This window comes from Oncorhynchus gorbuscha, linkage group LG04 (assembly GCF_021184085.1).
Source record: "Oncorhynchus gorbuscha isolate QuinsamMale2020 ecotype Even-year linkage group LG04, OgorEven_v1.0, whole genome shotgun sequence".
Taxonomy (NCBI): Eukaryota; Metazoa; Chordata; class Actinopteri; order Salmoniformes; family Salmonidae; genus Oncorhynchus; species Oncorhynchus gorbuscha.
The window spans coordinates 73,350,036-73,364,480 of record NC_060176.1 but is presented as its reverse complement, the minus strand read 5'-3'; the positions used below and the strand labels follow the sequence as shown (position 1 = coordinate 73,364,480).

The window sequence follows — 14,445 nt, the reverse complement described above, 5'->3', positions numbered from 1 at the left end:
AACACAACTATAACAATCCTTTCAAACTTTTCATTTCATTTAATTAACAGCTATAGCAGCTATACCTTTATTATCGTTAACTCAAATAATTGAACTATGCAGAATCAGATACATAATATTCCCTTTACAGGACTGAGGTGGTTGTCATAGCTACAGGAAGAGGTTTGAACTCTAGCTAGTGGAGTAGAAGCCCTGTTCAGTTTGTAACTCCTACAGTAAACCAGACACTCCCATAAGATCCTGTCTTAATAAGTATTAGGACTCCTGTCTTCAAGAGATAATTACATTCTTGGGACTCACCGTCAGTGATGGCCTCTCCTTTTAGACTCTTGACCCCTCCGGGCATGAGGTTCCCATCCAGGAAGAACTCAATCATCCCATCACCCGCCGTGATCACCACATGGAGCCACACGTTGTCCTCCACAAACCTCTCTGCCGTGGTCCGGGCCACCTGGGTGTAGTTGGCCCCCAGGGCTGTGTAGTACAGCATCACGCTCACATGAGACTCATTAGTCTGGACCTTCACCCCATAGTACAAAGTCCTGTTACTGTTACCCTTAGACACGATGAAGCCGTTGGTGTCCAGCCTGGGAATCAGCCAGGCCGAGAAGGTGAAGTTAGCCAGGTTGCCAGGCCCGTCCTCTGGGCTGATGGTGCCGTAAGCCCCCTGGCGGCCCGAGAAGAGCCAGGCGTCGGTGCCTGAGTGGTGCCTCCTGGAGTGGGGCCTGAGCTCCACCTCCTTGGGGAAGAAGGCGCTGAGAAGGAGGTCCTGCATAGGAGGGAGGCCGAGAGGGAAACGGTCGGATACGATCTCCCAGGCAACCCGCACATCCCCGAAGGTGCCCTGCTGCCGCAGTATGTTGAAGGAAGTGACATCAGACATGTCCAGTTCTGACAGGACGTCCTCAGCCACTTCCTGGTCCAGATTGTCATCAGCTATGGCGAACACTCCAAAGGGGTCATCGTTTAAGGGTATCAGGACGGATGCGTTGAGGGATGTAGTAGCCAATCGGCCGCCCTCGCCAGGGTAACCACCTATGAAATATCACCGGAAAGGAAATGGTTAATGCTTTAATGTCAACAATGTGTGTAATGTGACACAGAGTAATTCAGGACTAAGCCATACCATCCCATTTCAACTGAGAGAACATGGGTAGCAATCTCAGATATTGATGTTCCAGTCAAGAAGATACTTCAGCTTTGTTTCCACATACCTCACCTGGAGCATACCTGCCTCATCCCTCACCTCCCCTACCTGAGATGTTGATGAGTCTGAGGACGTAGAACTCGTTGAACTCCGGGAGCTGGTCTGAGATGGCCTGCAGGACAATGGGCTTGGTCTCCTCTCCCGTGGTGAAGGTGATGGAGCCAGAGGTGTTGATGAACTCATGACCAGGCTCCAGGGCTGTGTCATTGGCATAAAGGCGCCAGAACACTGTCACGTTGCCAAAGTGTCCCCTGGCCCTGATAACACTAGGAGATGACAGGACTGCATGAGGGACTGAGAGAGAAGAGTGCCACAGACACTACGGCCCCCAAGGACCCAAACTGACACAGTCCCGGATTCAATTATTACAGCAGTTGCTAGGATCATCAACTCAAGAAGTTTGGTTAGATCTAGTTCTGAGAGATTAACTGAAATGTCTAATTTGTAGTTTTTTTAAACAACTAATTGACTGACATTGGTTCAATTATTTGAATTCTATTTCGTATGGTTTCTCTAGAGACAAATCAGATCAAGCCCAAACTGTTCGATCTAGTGGGGAGTTGTAGTTTCCAACATGCTAAAATATTAGACATAGTTTAGCACAGAAAATGCGGTAATTAACTACAATAACCATAATCCACTGCGCGCCTACTGTCCGGTCTGTGTGCGGCGTGCAGACACAGAGAGGAAGATACAGAGAATGTGCGATTGAGAGGGATAGAGAGCAGTTGCTTCGTGAGGTATCTCTATCTGAAAATACATGATCTAAGTAATTGATAGTTGGTATTCAGCAGTCATAAAAGTATGCCTTATTTACTTTGAAGAACTATTAAAATAGTGATTTTGTCAGACAGCATAGGCAGCAGCTCTATAGTGATGAGATGATGACTTGGAATGAAATAACAAAGTCATCAAATAAAATAAATGTAATATACACAACAACTAAACTATTTTATTCAATTAAAGTAATGTGAATAAATGATGGTTAATTAGCAGTAATGGGCAGTCACTACCATCATGGGACTTGTATTAATTGTTTAAGTCTGTGTTGTTACAGCATTCAACCCACATAATGCATTTAATGTTCTAAACTATTTTTGAAACCCAAAATCGAAAACTGTGATTTTAACAGAAACCAAACTGACCTCAAAAAACACAAATTGCTCAGCATCAAGGACAGGTGTATGATGTAATAAGGCTGGGCTTCCTTACTAGAAGTTGTTGGTCTTGCCCTCTTTCACAGGCCTCTCTGTCGATTCCAGGGAGAATATTCCGTTGGCCTCATCATTGGCCTCAATCACCACTGTTGCTGTGTCACCCCCATACACAACAGCATCACCTGTACCCACACACACACACACACACGCACACACACACACACATACATACACACACACACACACACACACACACCCACACACAGGTCACAATATGAAATTACACAGTTAGTTGCTGGGTGTCAAGGTCAGATATTTTCACTCAACCACTTTCAAAGCACGCAGTCACTGACTACATCTACAATGTTAAAAATATGTCCCTCTGTTTTTATTAAATAACAAATGACTGAACAAGAGAGAGACATTTAATGTCCTTCAAGTCAGTCAAAATAATATGATGTTCTTGTTTGAACGTAAAATCTTCATTTATTTATTTTTATTACACGTTGGTAAAAGAAAACGACGCGAAAATGTCTTCTTTAACAATAACCTCTTTAAAGTCTGTCCTCAGCATGTGGTTCTGCATGCTAAATATCATAAAATAAAGGAAAGAGTGCTCTCATTAACATAGCACACGGTAACCACCGCAACCCAGCAGAGAGGGTCAGGGTTCTGCGTGCAGATGTCCGCCACAACAACAAAAACATAAGAGCCCTCTTATAAACTAAGGCTTGGAGTGGAGCAGAGTGAGTCAACACGTATTCTCTATCAAAGTGGTCCATGCGTATACAGCCATCCAGGCAGGTCGAGTAATGGGCTGGCTGTGTGCTGCAGCTTGCAGAGTGAGTCAACACGTATTCTCTATCAAAGTGGTCCATGCGTATACAGCCATCCAGGCAGGTCGAGTAGTGGGCTGGCTGTGTGCTGCAGCTTGCAGAGTGAGTCTGAGTTCAGTAATAAAGTTTCCCCACAGCCTTTCATGCCTGTCTGTTTCCCAAAAACCTGGGATTAGGAGGGCATTTCAGAGTCACCAGAGTCAATGCTAATCAACCCAGTTACTCACCAATGTACAGAAAGAACTGTCAAAGAGACTGGCTACTAAACATGGAAATACAGTCAACGCAATGAGGCTGGTTGATTCGTACTACAGCTGCCTCCAAAATGACTTGACCCATGTAACTTTGTGCTATTGTATTGAGAGTATAAATTAGATTGAGTAATTGTATAGAATGTAATTGAATAGAACGTTATCAAACATAAGAATGGCCAGGGGGTTTTCTTGGTCACGTGACCTGACCAGACCAGGCAACATTCTAGATTTTAGCTATTGGCTAAAACTAGGGCTCAGAGTTTTTCCTGTTCAGATCACGAGGTCAGGAGAAATATCTTGTCTGTTTCAGTGCAAAGAAAGTGTGTCAGCCTTCCACACCTGTAGTGTTGTAGAGAATAATATAGAATGTTTCTTCGGTCTCAGGTATGTCGTCCTCCTCCACGACTACATAGATGTTCTTCATCCATTGTCCCACGCCAAACACCAGCACAGTGTTGTTACTCAGCGGGGCCAAGTCACGAGGTGACGCCTCGCCATAGTCCACGCGATACATCACCGTGGCAACAAAGTCAGCCGGACCAGCCCTCAAAACGGTCAAGTTAGCCACGCCCCCCTCCTGAAGCCTGACAACCACAGGCTCTGAAAGACAGAGAGACAGAGTGTTATGTCACCTTATGTCAACTGACAAACTATGTCACTTGACATAAAAACAATGTCACTTGGAATAAAAATATGTCACTTGACATATCCACTTTATGTCTGGCGATACACAGCTGAACTTGATCCTCACCTGCAAAGTAAATCGGGTTATCGTTTTTGTTTATGTGCAAGCTGGCGTCGAGTATGTTCCCAAGTCTTGCTCCCCCTGTCGCATTGAGGAGAGTGATGGTGAAATTCTCCATTGCCTCTGGGATCTTATGGGGAAACAAGATACTGTCACTATTGTGTAGAAAAGATACAGTACCATCCAAATCATGAAACTCTATTGACATAAATCACACAATATATTATGTCAAGGAGAACTGATTGTAGTAGTTGGTCAGATACCGTTGTGTTTGAGAGACAGCTTTACCTCATCAGGTACAGAGAAGAGGGTGAGGTTTTTCAAATACTCCCCCTCAGCAAACACAATGTATCCCTGTACGGGGCTGACGTCAGCAGACATGTGGGGCTCTAGGACCCAGGACACTGACACCTTCCCGAAGTGACCCCTGTTCCTCACCACGGGATAGGCCACTGCCAAGCAGACCCACAACATAACACACTGTTCACAATACAATACACTCAATCCTATTAGTTCATTTATCATCTCTCTACTGCATCCTCATTTTAAATAATTAAAATGACTTAAAATATGGATCACAACTGTTTTCCTGTTACATTTCTTTTGTTATACTACATAGTCCTAAAGTGCTGTATCGTTGGTAGTCACTGTTCCTCCACTGCTCCATTGTACCTGAGTGAGACTGGGAGCCTTTGCTCTCGTTGATGGCCTCTGCCAGTCCAGAACGGATGAACTCGATGACCCCGAAGGGGTCGTCGCTCCTGCGCACCGTGATATTGACCTCTCGGTGGTTGCCAAGGCGACTGGCTGGAGTGCTGTAGCTGCTGAGTACCATCGAGAATGTCTCATCCAGCTACACGCACGCACGCACGCACGCACGCACGCACACACACACACACACACACACACACACACACACACACACACACACACACACACACACACACACACACACACACACACACACACACACACACACACACACACACACACACACACACACACACACACACACACACACACACACACAAACAATAACATGACTGTCTCACTGTAATCTGCCCACCGTGCTCTACACTCAAACACATACCTGTATACTGTTAACTATCATAACAACACAACTGATGTTGAATTTCAAAGGCAATTCAAACTGGAAACTGTAAGACCAGTGACACCCTAACAGTCAGGAAGAGGTGTCCATGCCATTCATGATGCCATACATGACGCCATACATGATACCAGACAGCAGTGTAGCTGTACCTCAGGGACCTCGTCAGGCCGTGCCACCAGTGCTACCAGCACCTCCCTCTCCCCGGGCTTGAACTCCAGGACACCGGTAGCGCCATAGAACTCTGTGTAGCCCGAGGGTATGAGGGCGTACTGCACAAGCTGTTTGAGTAGTTGCCCCTTGGTCCGGATCACACTCAGCTCCACCGCCTCACCCTCCTACAGGGCAAAGGTCACAGGGCAGAAAAAAAGGACAAACTATGGGTCAGAAGTGTTGCTGTTTTTGATGTAGGTTAGCCATTGATTGAACCATATTTAGAACAAGTCTCAGAGTAGGAGTTCTGATGTAGGATCGGGTCCTGCCTCTTATTCATTATGATATAAAACGCTAAACTGGTTATAGATCAGCACTTCTATTCTGAGATGCATTGGGGCCATGGTCTTTCGCAAAAATGATGAAACAGATGACCATCAACAACCATGATATCTAAGTGTGTGAGTCAGACGTACGTTAATGTACCAGGGTCCTCTGGAGAAGGAGGAGAACTCAAAGACTCCACCTGGGTCGTCGTTCTCCACGATGACAATCTCTCGCCGGGTGAAGCCAGGTTTTAGGATCTGGTTCTCAACGTTAGTCCTGCAACACAGAGGGGAACTCAGTATCTAGACTACGAAGGAACTCACAGGCCTCTACAGTGCATTCGGAAAGTATTCAGACCCCTTGACTTTTTTGTAAAAAAACAAGACTGAAATATCACATTAACATAAGTTTTCAGACCCTTTACTCAGTACTTTGTTGAAGCACCTTTGGCAGCGATTACAGCCTCGAGTCTTCTTGGGTATGACGCTACAGGTTTGGCACACCTGTATTTGGGGAGTTTCTCCCATTCTTCTCCCCAGTCTAAGGTCCTGAGTGCTCTGGAGTAGGTTTTGAATAAATATATCTCTGTACTTTTCTCAGTTCATCTTTCCATCAATCCTGACTAGTCTCCCTGCCGCTGAAAAACATAATCACAGCATGATGCTGCCGCCACCATGCTTCACTGTAGGGATGGTGCCAGGTTTCCTGCAGATGTGACGCTTGGCATTCAAGCCAAAGAGTTCAATCTTGGTTTCATCAGACCAGAGAATCTTGTTTCTCGTGGTCTGAGAGTCGAATAGGTGCCTTTTGGTAAACTCAAAGCGGGTTGTCATGTGCCTTTTACTGAGGAGTGGCTTCCGTCTGGACACTCTACCATATAGGCCTGATTGGTAGAGTGCTGCAGAGATGGTTGTCCTCCTGGAAGATTCTCCCATCTCCACAGAGGAACTCTGGAGCTCTGTCAGAGTGACCATCGGGTTCTTGGTCACCTCCCTGACCAAGGTCCTTCTCCCCCGATTGCTCAGTATGGCTGCGTGGCCAGCTCTAAGAAGAGTCTTGGTGGTTCCAAACTTCTTCCATTTAAGAATGATGGAGGCCACTGTGTTCTTGGGGACCTTCAATGCTGCAGTCATTTTTTGGTACCCTCCCCAGATCTGTGCTTCAACACAATCCTGTCTTCTCAGAGCTCTACAACAATTCCTTCGACCTCATGGCTTTATTTTTGCTCTGACATGTCTGTCAACTGTGGGACCTTATATACACTATTGTGTGCCTTTCCAAATCATGTCCAGTCAATTGAATTTACCACAGGTGGACTCCAATCAAGAGACATCTCAAGGATTATCAATGGAAACAGGATGCATCTGAGCTCAATTTCAAGTCTCATCGCAAGGGGTCTAAATATTTATGTAAATAAGGTATTTCTGTTTTTATTTATAATATATTTGAAAAATGAGAGAAAAAAAAACTGTTTTCGCTTTCTCATTATGGGGTATTGTGTGTATATTGATGAGGAAAAACATTTTAGAATAAGGCTGTAACGTAACAAAATGTGGAAAAGTCAAGCGGTCTGAATACTTCCCGAATGCACCATACACCAGGGGCATGGGGTTGCAGTGTACTTTTAAAACCATCGAAGAGTGTGTGTAAAACAACAAGGAGTGACAAAATCAAAGTAGGGGACATGCCCTTCAAAGCTTGCACCAGGTATTGTAATCTAGTAATTCCTTATATTGTGTCATGTTCAGTAATGACCAGAGAGTCCTGTTATTGTGACTGCTCTGAATAACATTGTCACTCAGTGGCCCCCCAAGCCTCTCTCTCACACAGCAGGAAGCCTGTGTGTAAAGCATTCCAAACAATCCCTTGCAGGCAACGTGCAGCATGCATACAAACACTGATCTCTTTACAGGAAGAATGGTTAAATTAGGTGCAACACAAAGAGGATCCCTCCTTATTCATCACACCCTCTCTTCCCACAACAACCACCACAACAACCCTGTCTCCCATCAACCAAAGGTCACAGAAATCTTAAAGTGGTCCCTTTTTCCCAGAGAGTGTTCTGATTCACAGCACACAAAGGGTCCAGACTCACTCCCCTCTCCACTTACACAAAGTACACTACAAAGCGCGCAGTCTCCACTCTGCAGGATAGGGGTGGGAGGGAGGGAGAGAGAGAGACAAGGTCATGGATAACAGATGATGGGCAGGGATTGGGGTAAGGGAAAGGGGTAAGGGAAGGGATAGGGGTAGGGGTAGAGGTAGGGGTGAGTGTAGGAGAAAAGGCAAGGGTAGGGGTAGGGGTAAGGGTAAGGATAGGGGTAGGGTAAGGGGTAAAGGTAGATGTAGGGGTGAAGTAGGGGTAAGGTAGGGGTAGGGGAGGGGTAGGGGAAAGGGCAAGGCCAAGAGTAGGGGTGAGGTAGGGGAAGGGGTAAGTGTAGGGGTGAGGTAGGGTAAGGGTAAGGGATGAGCTCTCCTTAAAAGCCCATGACACCCTGGTCTCACTGCTCGCATTAGCAATTCTTAGAATAGATTTTTTGTTAGAATTTTAAGCACAGCCTTGTATTGTTCAGTAAATTAACTAGTGGCCAGTAATCTACGGAATCAAACCCCAGGTAGGACATACCATATGGCAATGGTGTGTGGTGTGTGGTACCTAAACAGAGCATAGTCAGACACAGGCACTTATGAAGTCACATTGCCACTGATTAACTGAATGAAAATATGTTGGCCAACCAAAGCTCCTCAGGGTTGCAATGCAGTACCTGTCCAGGGTGAGGAGAAGGGTCTCATTGACCTCTGGGATGTTGTCGGCCATGATGGTGACGTTGATGACCGCGTCACTCTGTCCAGTCAGGAACACCACTGAGCCGCTCAGGGGTTTCAGGTCGTCAGGTGTGACGTCAGCCGGGTTGTCTCCGATTGGTCGAAGGCTCCAGAATACCACAGCCTGTCCATCTGTCCCATCCCGCCTCAGGCTGAGGGTCACCTGTAACAGGAGGCAGAATATCTTAACCCTCAACCATCAGCAGTCATATTAGAGACTTGAACGAACTGACTTATGACAAGAAGCAATAATCTTTCCATTTTAAAGACTTCAGCGTTATATGAGGGGAATTGCTGATTTTGCCCAAAATATTGCCATCGCAGAAGCGCAAAATTGATGCAGACAGAGGTTGAGCATGTTAACCTGTGTTCCATTGATGTAGACAGAGGGTTAGCATGTTAACCTGTGTTCCATTGATGTAGACAGAGGTTTAGCATGTTAACCTGTGTTCCATTGATGTAGACAGAGGGTTAGCATGTTAACCTGTGTTCCATTGATGTAGACAGAGGGTTAGCATGTTAACTTGTGTTCCATTGATGTAGACAGAGGGTTAGCATGTTAACTTGTGTTCCATTGATGTAGACAGAGGGTTAGCATGTTAACTTGTGTTCCATTGATGTAGACAGAGGGTTAGCATGTTAACTTGTGTTCCATTGATGTAGACAGAGGGTTACCATGTTAACCTGTGTTCCATTGATATAAACAGAGGGTTAGCATGTTAACTTGTGTTCCATTGATGTAGACAGAGGGTTAGCATGTTAACTTGTGTTCCATTGATGTAGACAGAGGGTTAGCATGTTAACTTGTGTTCCATTGATGTAGACAGAGGTTTAGCATGTTAACCTGTGTTCCATTGATATAAACAGAGGGTTAGCATGTTAACTTGTGTTCCATTGATGTAGACAGAGGGTTAGCATGTTAACTTGTGTTCCATTGATGTAGACAGAGGGTTAGCATGTTAACTTGTCTTCCATTGATGTAGAAAGAAGGTTAGCATGTTAACTTGTGTTCGATTGATGCAGACAGAGGTTTAGCATGTTAACCTGTGTTCCATTGATGTAGACAGAGGGTTAGCATGTTAACTTGTGTTCCATTGTTGTAGACAGAGGGTTAGCATGTTAACTTGTGTTCCATTGATGTAGACAGAGGGTTAGCATGTTAACTTGTGTTCCATTGATGTAGAAAGAAGGTTAGCATGTTAACTTGTGTTCCATTGATGTAGACAGAGGTTTAGCATGTTAACCTGTGTTCCATTGATGTAGACAGAGGGTTAGCATGTTAACTGTGTTCCATTGATTCAGAGGTTTAGCATGTTAACCTGTGTTCCATTGATGTAGACAGAGGGTTAGCATGTTAACTTGTGTTCCATTGATGTAGACAGAGGGTTAGCATGTTAACTTGTGTTCCATTGATGTAGACAGAGGGTTAGCATGTTAACTTGTGTTCCATTGATGTAGACAGAGGGTTACCATGTTAACATTGATATAAACAGAGGGTTAGCATGTTAACTTGTGTTCCATTGATGTAGACAGAGGGTTAGCATGTTAACTTGTGTTCCATTGATGTAGACAGAGGGTTAGCATGTTAACTTGTGTTCCATTGATGTAGACAGAGGTTTAGCATGTTAACCTGTGTTCCATTGATATAAACAGAGGGTTAGCATGTTAACTTGTGTTCCATTGATGTAGACAGAGGGTTAGCATGTTAACTTGTGTTCCATTGATGTAGACAGAGGGTTAGCATGTTAACTTGTCTTCCATTGATGTAGAAAGAAGGTTAGCATGTTAACTTGTGTTCGATTGATGCAGACAGAGGTTTAGCATGTTAACCTGTGTTCCATTGATGTAGACAGAGGGTTAGCATGTTAACTTGTGTTCCATTGTTGTAGACAGAGGGTTAGCATGTTAACTTGTGTTCCATTGATGTAGACAGAGGGTTAGCATGTTAACTTGTGTTCCATTGATGTAGAAAGAAGGTTAGCATGTTAACTTGTGTTCCATTGATGTAGACAGAGGTTTAGCATGTTAACCTGTGTTCCATTGATGTAGACAGAGGGTTAGCATGTTAACTTGTGTTCCATTGTTGTAGACAGAGGGTTAGCATGTTAACTTGTGTTCCATTGATGTAGACAGAGGGTTAGCATGTTAACTTGTGTTCCATTGATGTAGACAGAGGGTTAGCATGTTAACTTGTGTTCCATTGATGTAGACAGAGGGTTAGCATGTTAACTTGTGTTCCATTGATGTAGACAGAGGGTTAGCATGTTAACTTGTGTTCCATTGATGTAGACAGAGGTTTAGCATGTTAACTTGTGTTCCATTGATGTAGACAGAGGGTTAGCATGTTTACTTGTGTTCCATTGATGTAGACAGAGGGTTAGCATGTTAACTTGTGTTCCATTGATGCAGACAGAGGTTTAGCATGTTAACTTGTGTTCCATTGATGTAGACAGAGGGTTAGCATGTTAACTTGTGTTCCATTGATGTAGACAGAGGGTTAGCATGTTAACTTGTGTTCCATTGATGTAGACAGAGGGTTAGCATGTTAACTTGTGTTCCATTGATGTAGACAAAGGGTTAGCATGTTAACCTGTGTTCCATTGATGTAGACAGAGGGTTAGCATGTTAACTTGTGTTCCATTGATGTAGACAGAGGGTTAGCATGTTAACTTGTGTTCCATTGATGTAGACAAAGGGTTAGCATGTTAACCTGTGTTCCATTGATGTAGACAGAGGGTTAGCATGTTAACTTGTGTTCCATTGATGTAGACAAAGGGTTAGCATGTTAACCTGTGTTCCATTGATGTAGACAGAGGGTTAGCATGTTAACCTGTGTTCCATTGATGCAGACAGAAGGTTAGCATACCATGCTAGTGTTGGTGTCCTCTGGCTCATACACCACCACCGTAGTGTTACTGGTAAAGCCGATCTCCCCATTTGCGATGTCAGGGGTGACTGTGAGGGTGAGGTTGACCGCCCCTTTGAAGCGAGGACTCACAGACGGGATCGGAGGGCTGATACTGACCAGGTCCACACGGTCCAGCTGAGAGAGAGACAGCAATGAGCATTAAGCACAAATCTTCATCAGAAATACATGACTCAACATTAATACCAGTATGTAACATTGTGTTAGCCAAATGGAAAATGAAACAATGTTAAAAATGTCTTTAAGAAAGGAGAAAATAAAATACAGCCTCCATGACCCTCATATGGGCAGTGTGTGTGTGTGTGTGTGTGTGTGTGTGTGTGTGTGTGTGTGTGTGTGTGTGTGTGTGTGTGTGTGTGTGTGTGTGTGTGTGTGTGTGTGTGTGTGTGTGTGTGTGTGTGTGTGTGTGTGTGTGTGTGTGTGTGTGTGTGTGTGTGTGTGTGTAAGTGAGAGTGGGGCATGTGTGAGTGCGGGCGTGTGTGTATGTGTGTGGGAAAGCGGTTTGGGACCCATTGAATATGAAGGAGGTACTTCAATTTAGTGTTCGTTTTTATGTGTTGCTTAATGAGGGCTATTTGTTTGGACTGTTGGACAGATCCCCTGGCAAAGGGCCTGACCACAGTTCTCAGGTCCAAGGCACTCACACATGCAAATGAGGGACCGTGTCTCTGGACAAGCTTGACTAAACCAAGAACCAACCAACATTTCCCAGAGCTGGAGTAGCTGACAACTTTCCAATAGCATTAGCATACAGCAGTAGACGTGAGCTAAGTTAATGTCTTCTCACATTTGAACAAAATGGATCTTCTAATCTACTGTATATGAAACCTCCCATGTAAGACTTGTGTCTCCAGCTCCCTGTGAAAGTGCTTCAATGATTAGATCAGTATTTGACCAAACAGTGTTGCTGTCCGTGACAGCACAAAACAGCTGTATTCTTTCAAAATACTAGTCAAATATAGTTTAGAAAGAGTTTCAACTAAAAAGACCAAAATGTAATTGATATTCAAAAACAAATAATATTTGGTCACACTTCATAAACAAATAAGATTTGAAGGTATTTGAACACATGCAAGTTATTTGAAAACAAAAACATTTATTTGATGGCTGTCCTGTCCTATTCGGTGTCCTGTGTGAATCTAAGTGTGCGTTCTCTAATTCTCTCCTTCTCTCTTTCTTTCTCTCTCGCGGAGGACCTGAGCCCTAGGACCATGCCCCAGGACTACCTGACATGATGACTTTAATGAGTAACCTACACGCTGCATTGATTATGTACACCTGGGGAAATGGACATTCAGGAGAATCGACACAGAATGTTCAAATGTATATGTTTTGTGTAGATCAAATATGACTGTCAGATAGATTGGAATAGAACAGGAGATGGTGTGTGCTCTAGTCATTCTATTTCTATATTCAACAAGCAGTACCCCTACCTACATGTCAGTGATGTAAAGTACTTACTTTTGACAACTTTATACTTTTACTTCACTAAAGAAAATTCTGTACTTTTTACTCCAATCATTTTCCATGACAGACAAAATTACTTGTTAGCAGGACAGGAAAATGGTCTAATTCACACAATTATCAAGAGAACATGACTGGTCGTTCCTACCGCAGACACTAAATACAGGCTTTATGTCTGAGGGTTGCAGTGTGCCCCAGTCGATCCGTAAAATATTTAAAAAACAAGAAAATGGTGCGGTCTGGTTTGCCTAATACAAGGAATTTGAAATTATTAATACTTTTACTTTTGATACTAAAGTATATTTTAGCAATTACATTTACTTTTGATACTTATTTTGATGCATATTTAAAACCAAATACTTTTAGACTTTTACTGAAGTAGAATTTTACTGGGTGACTTTCACTTTTACTTGAGTCATTTTCTATTAAGTGTAAGGTATCTTTACTTTTACTCAAGTATGACAATTGGGTAATTTTTCCACCACTGCTACATGTACATATTACCTCAATTACCTCAACTAACCTGTACCCCTGCACATTGACTCGGTACCGGTACCCCCTGTATATAGCCTCGTTATTGTTATTCTATGTGTTACTTTAAAAAAATGTATACTTTAGTTTATTTTTGTAAATATTAAAAATGCATTGGTGGGAAAGGGCTTGTAAGTAAGCATTTCATGGTGAAGGTCTAGACTAGTTGTATTCGGCGCATGTGACAAATACAATTTTATTTGAGATACAGCTTTGCCATTAGTTGAAGGCAGCCAATAGTTTCTGAAAAGTCGTCACTTCCTGACATCTGTATTCAAATATCTGTATTAATCTCTAAAGTAACTATTTGTGCCCTGACTTGAAAAAAATGTTTCACAAAGAATAGTTAAAAGTATAGTTATCCTAGGTCTGATCTGTGACCTCTCACCCCACCTGGATAAGGAAGTGGGCTCCGTTTTGCAGGAAGGCGTCGTTGCGGATAGGCAGGGTGAGTCTGGCCTGGTCCTGGCCCTGAGAGAACAGCACGATAGTAGAGCGGCTAGTGTTCAGCACCCTGTCCCGGGCTAGTCCAGGGTCCGCGGGCCCAGCAGGGATGTAGAGGGCGGTGAGGGACAGGGCCACCTCCCCCAGGGTACCCCCCTCCCGCAGAAAGCTGAGGGACAGGAAGCGGCTGTCGGGTCGACTCTGGATGGTCTGGGTCTTCTCGGGGTGGAAGAGGAACAGGCCGTACACATCATCACTGTCCTGGATGTAAAACACCATCTGTGGAAGGAGGGAGGAGAGGAAGGAGAGGAGAGGAAGGAGAGAGGAAAGGAAGGAGAGAGGAAAGGAAGAAGAGGATAGGAAGGAGAGGAGAGGATAGGAAGGAGAGGAGAGAAAGGAGTGAGGAGAGGAGAGGAGAGGAGAGGAGAGGAGAGGAGAGGAGAGGAGAGGAGAGGAGAGGAGAGGAG

The 14,445-nt window shown here is 44.1% G+C and overlaps 1 protein-coding gene across 1 annotated transcript in view; it reads right to left on the bottom strand.

The window, feature by feature from the left end:
• The window catches only part of LOC124034618 (adhesion G-protein coupled receptor V1-like), a 238,960-nt gene that overhangs the window by 190,552 nt on the left and 33,963 nt on the right, over nucleotides 1-14,445 (bottom strand). Inside the window, 12 exon segments of the mRNA XM_046348031.1 lie at nucleotides 301-1,035; nucleotides 1,256-1,473; nucleotides 2,420-2,546; nucleotides 3,794-4,054; nucleotides 4,206-4,329; nucleotides 4,488-4,651; nucleotides 4,872-5,052; nucleotides 5,460-5,645; nucleotides 5,937-6,063; nucleotides 8,553-8,776; nucleotides 11,480-11,656; nucleotides 13,928-14,257. Coding sequence (XP_046203987.1) covers nucleotides 301-1,035; nucleotides 1,256-1,473; nucleotides 2,420-2,546; nucleotides 3,794-4,054; nucleotides 4,206-4,329; nucleotides 4,488-4,651; nucleotides 4,872-5,052; nucleotides 5,460-5,645; nucleotides 5,937-6,063; nucleotides 8,553-8,776; nucleotides 11,480-11,656; nucleotides 13,928-14,257 — 2,854 coding nt within the window.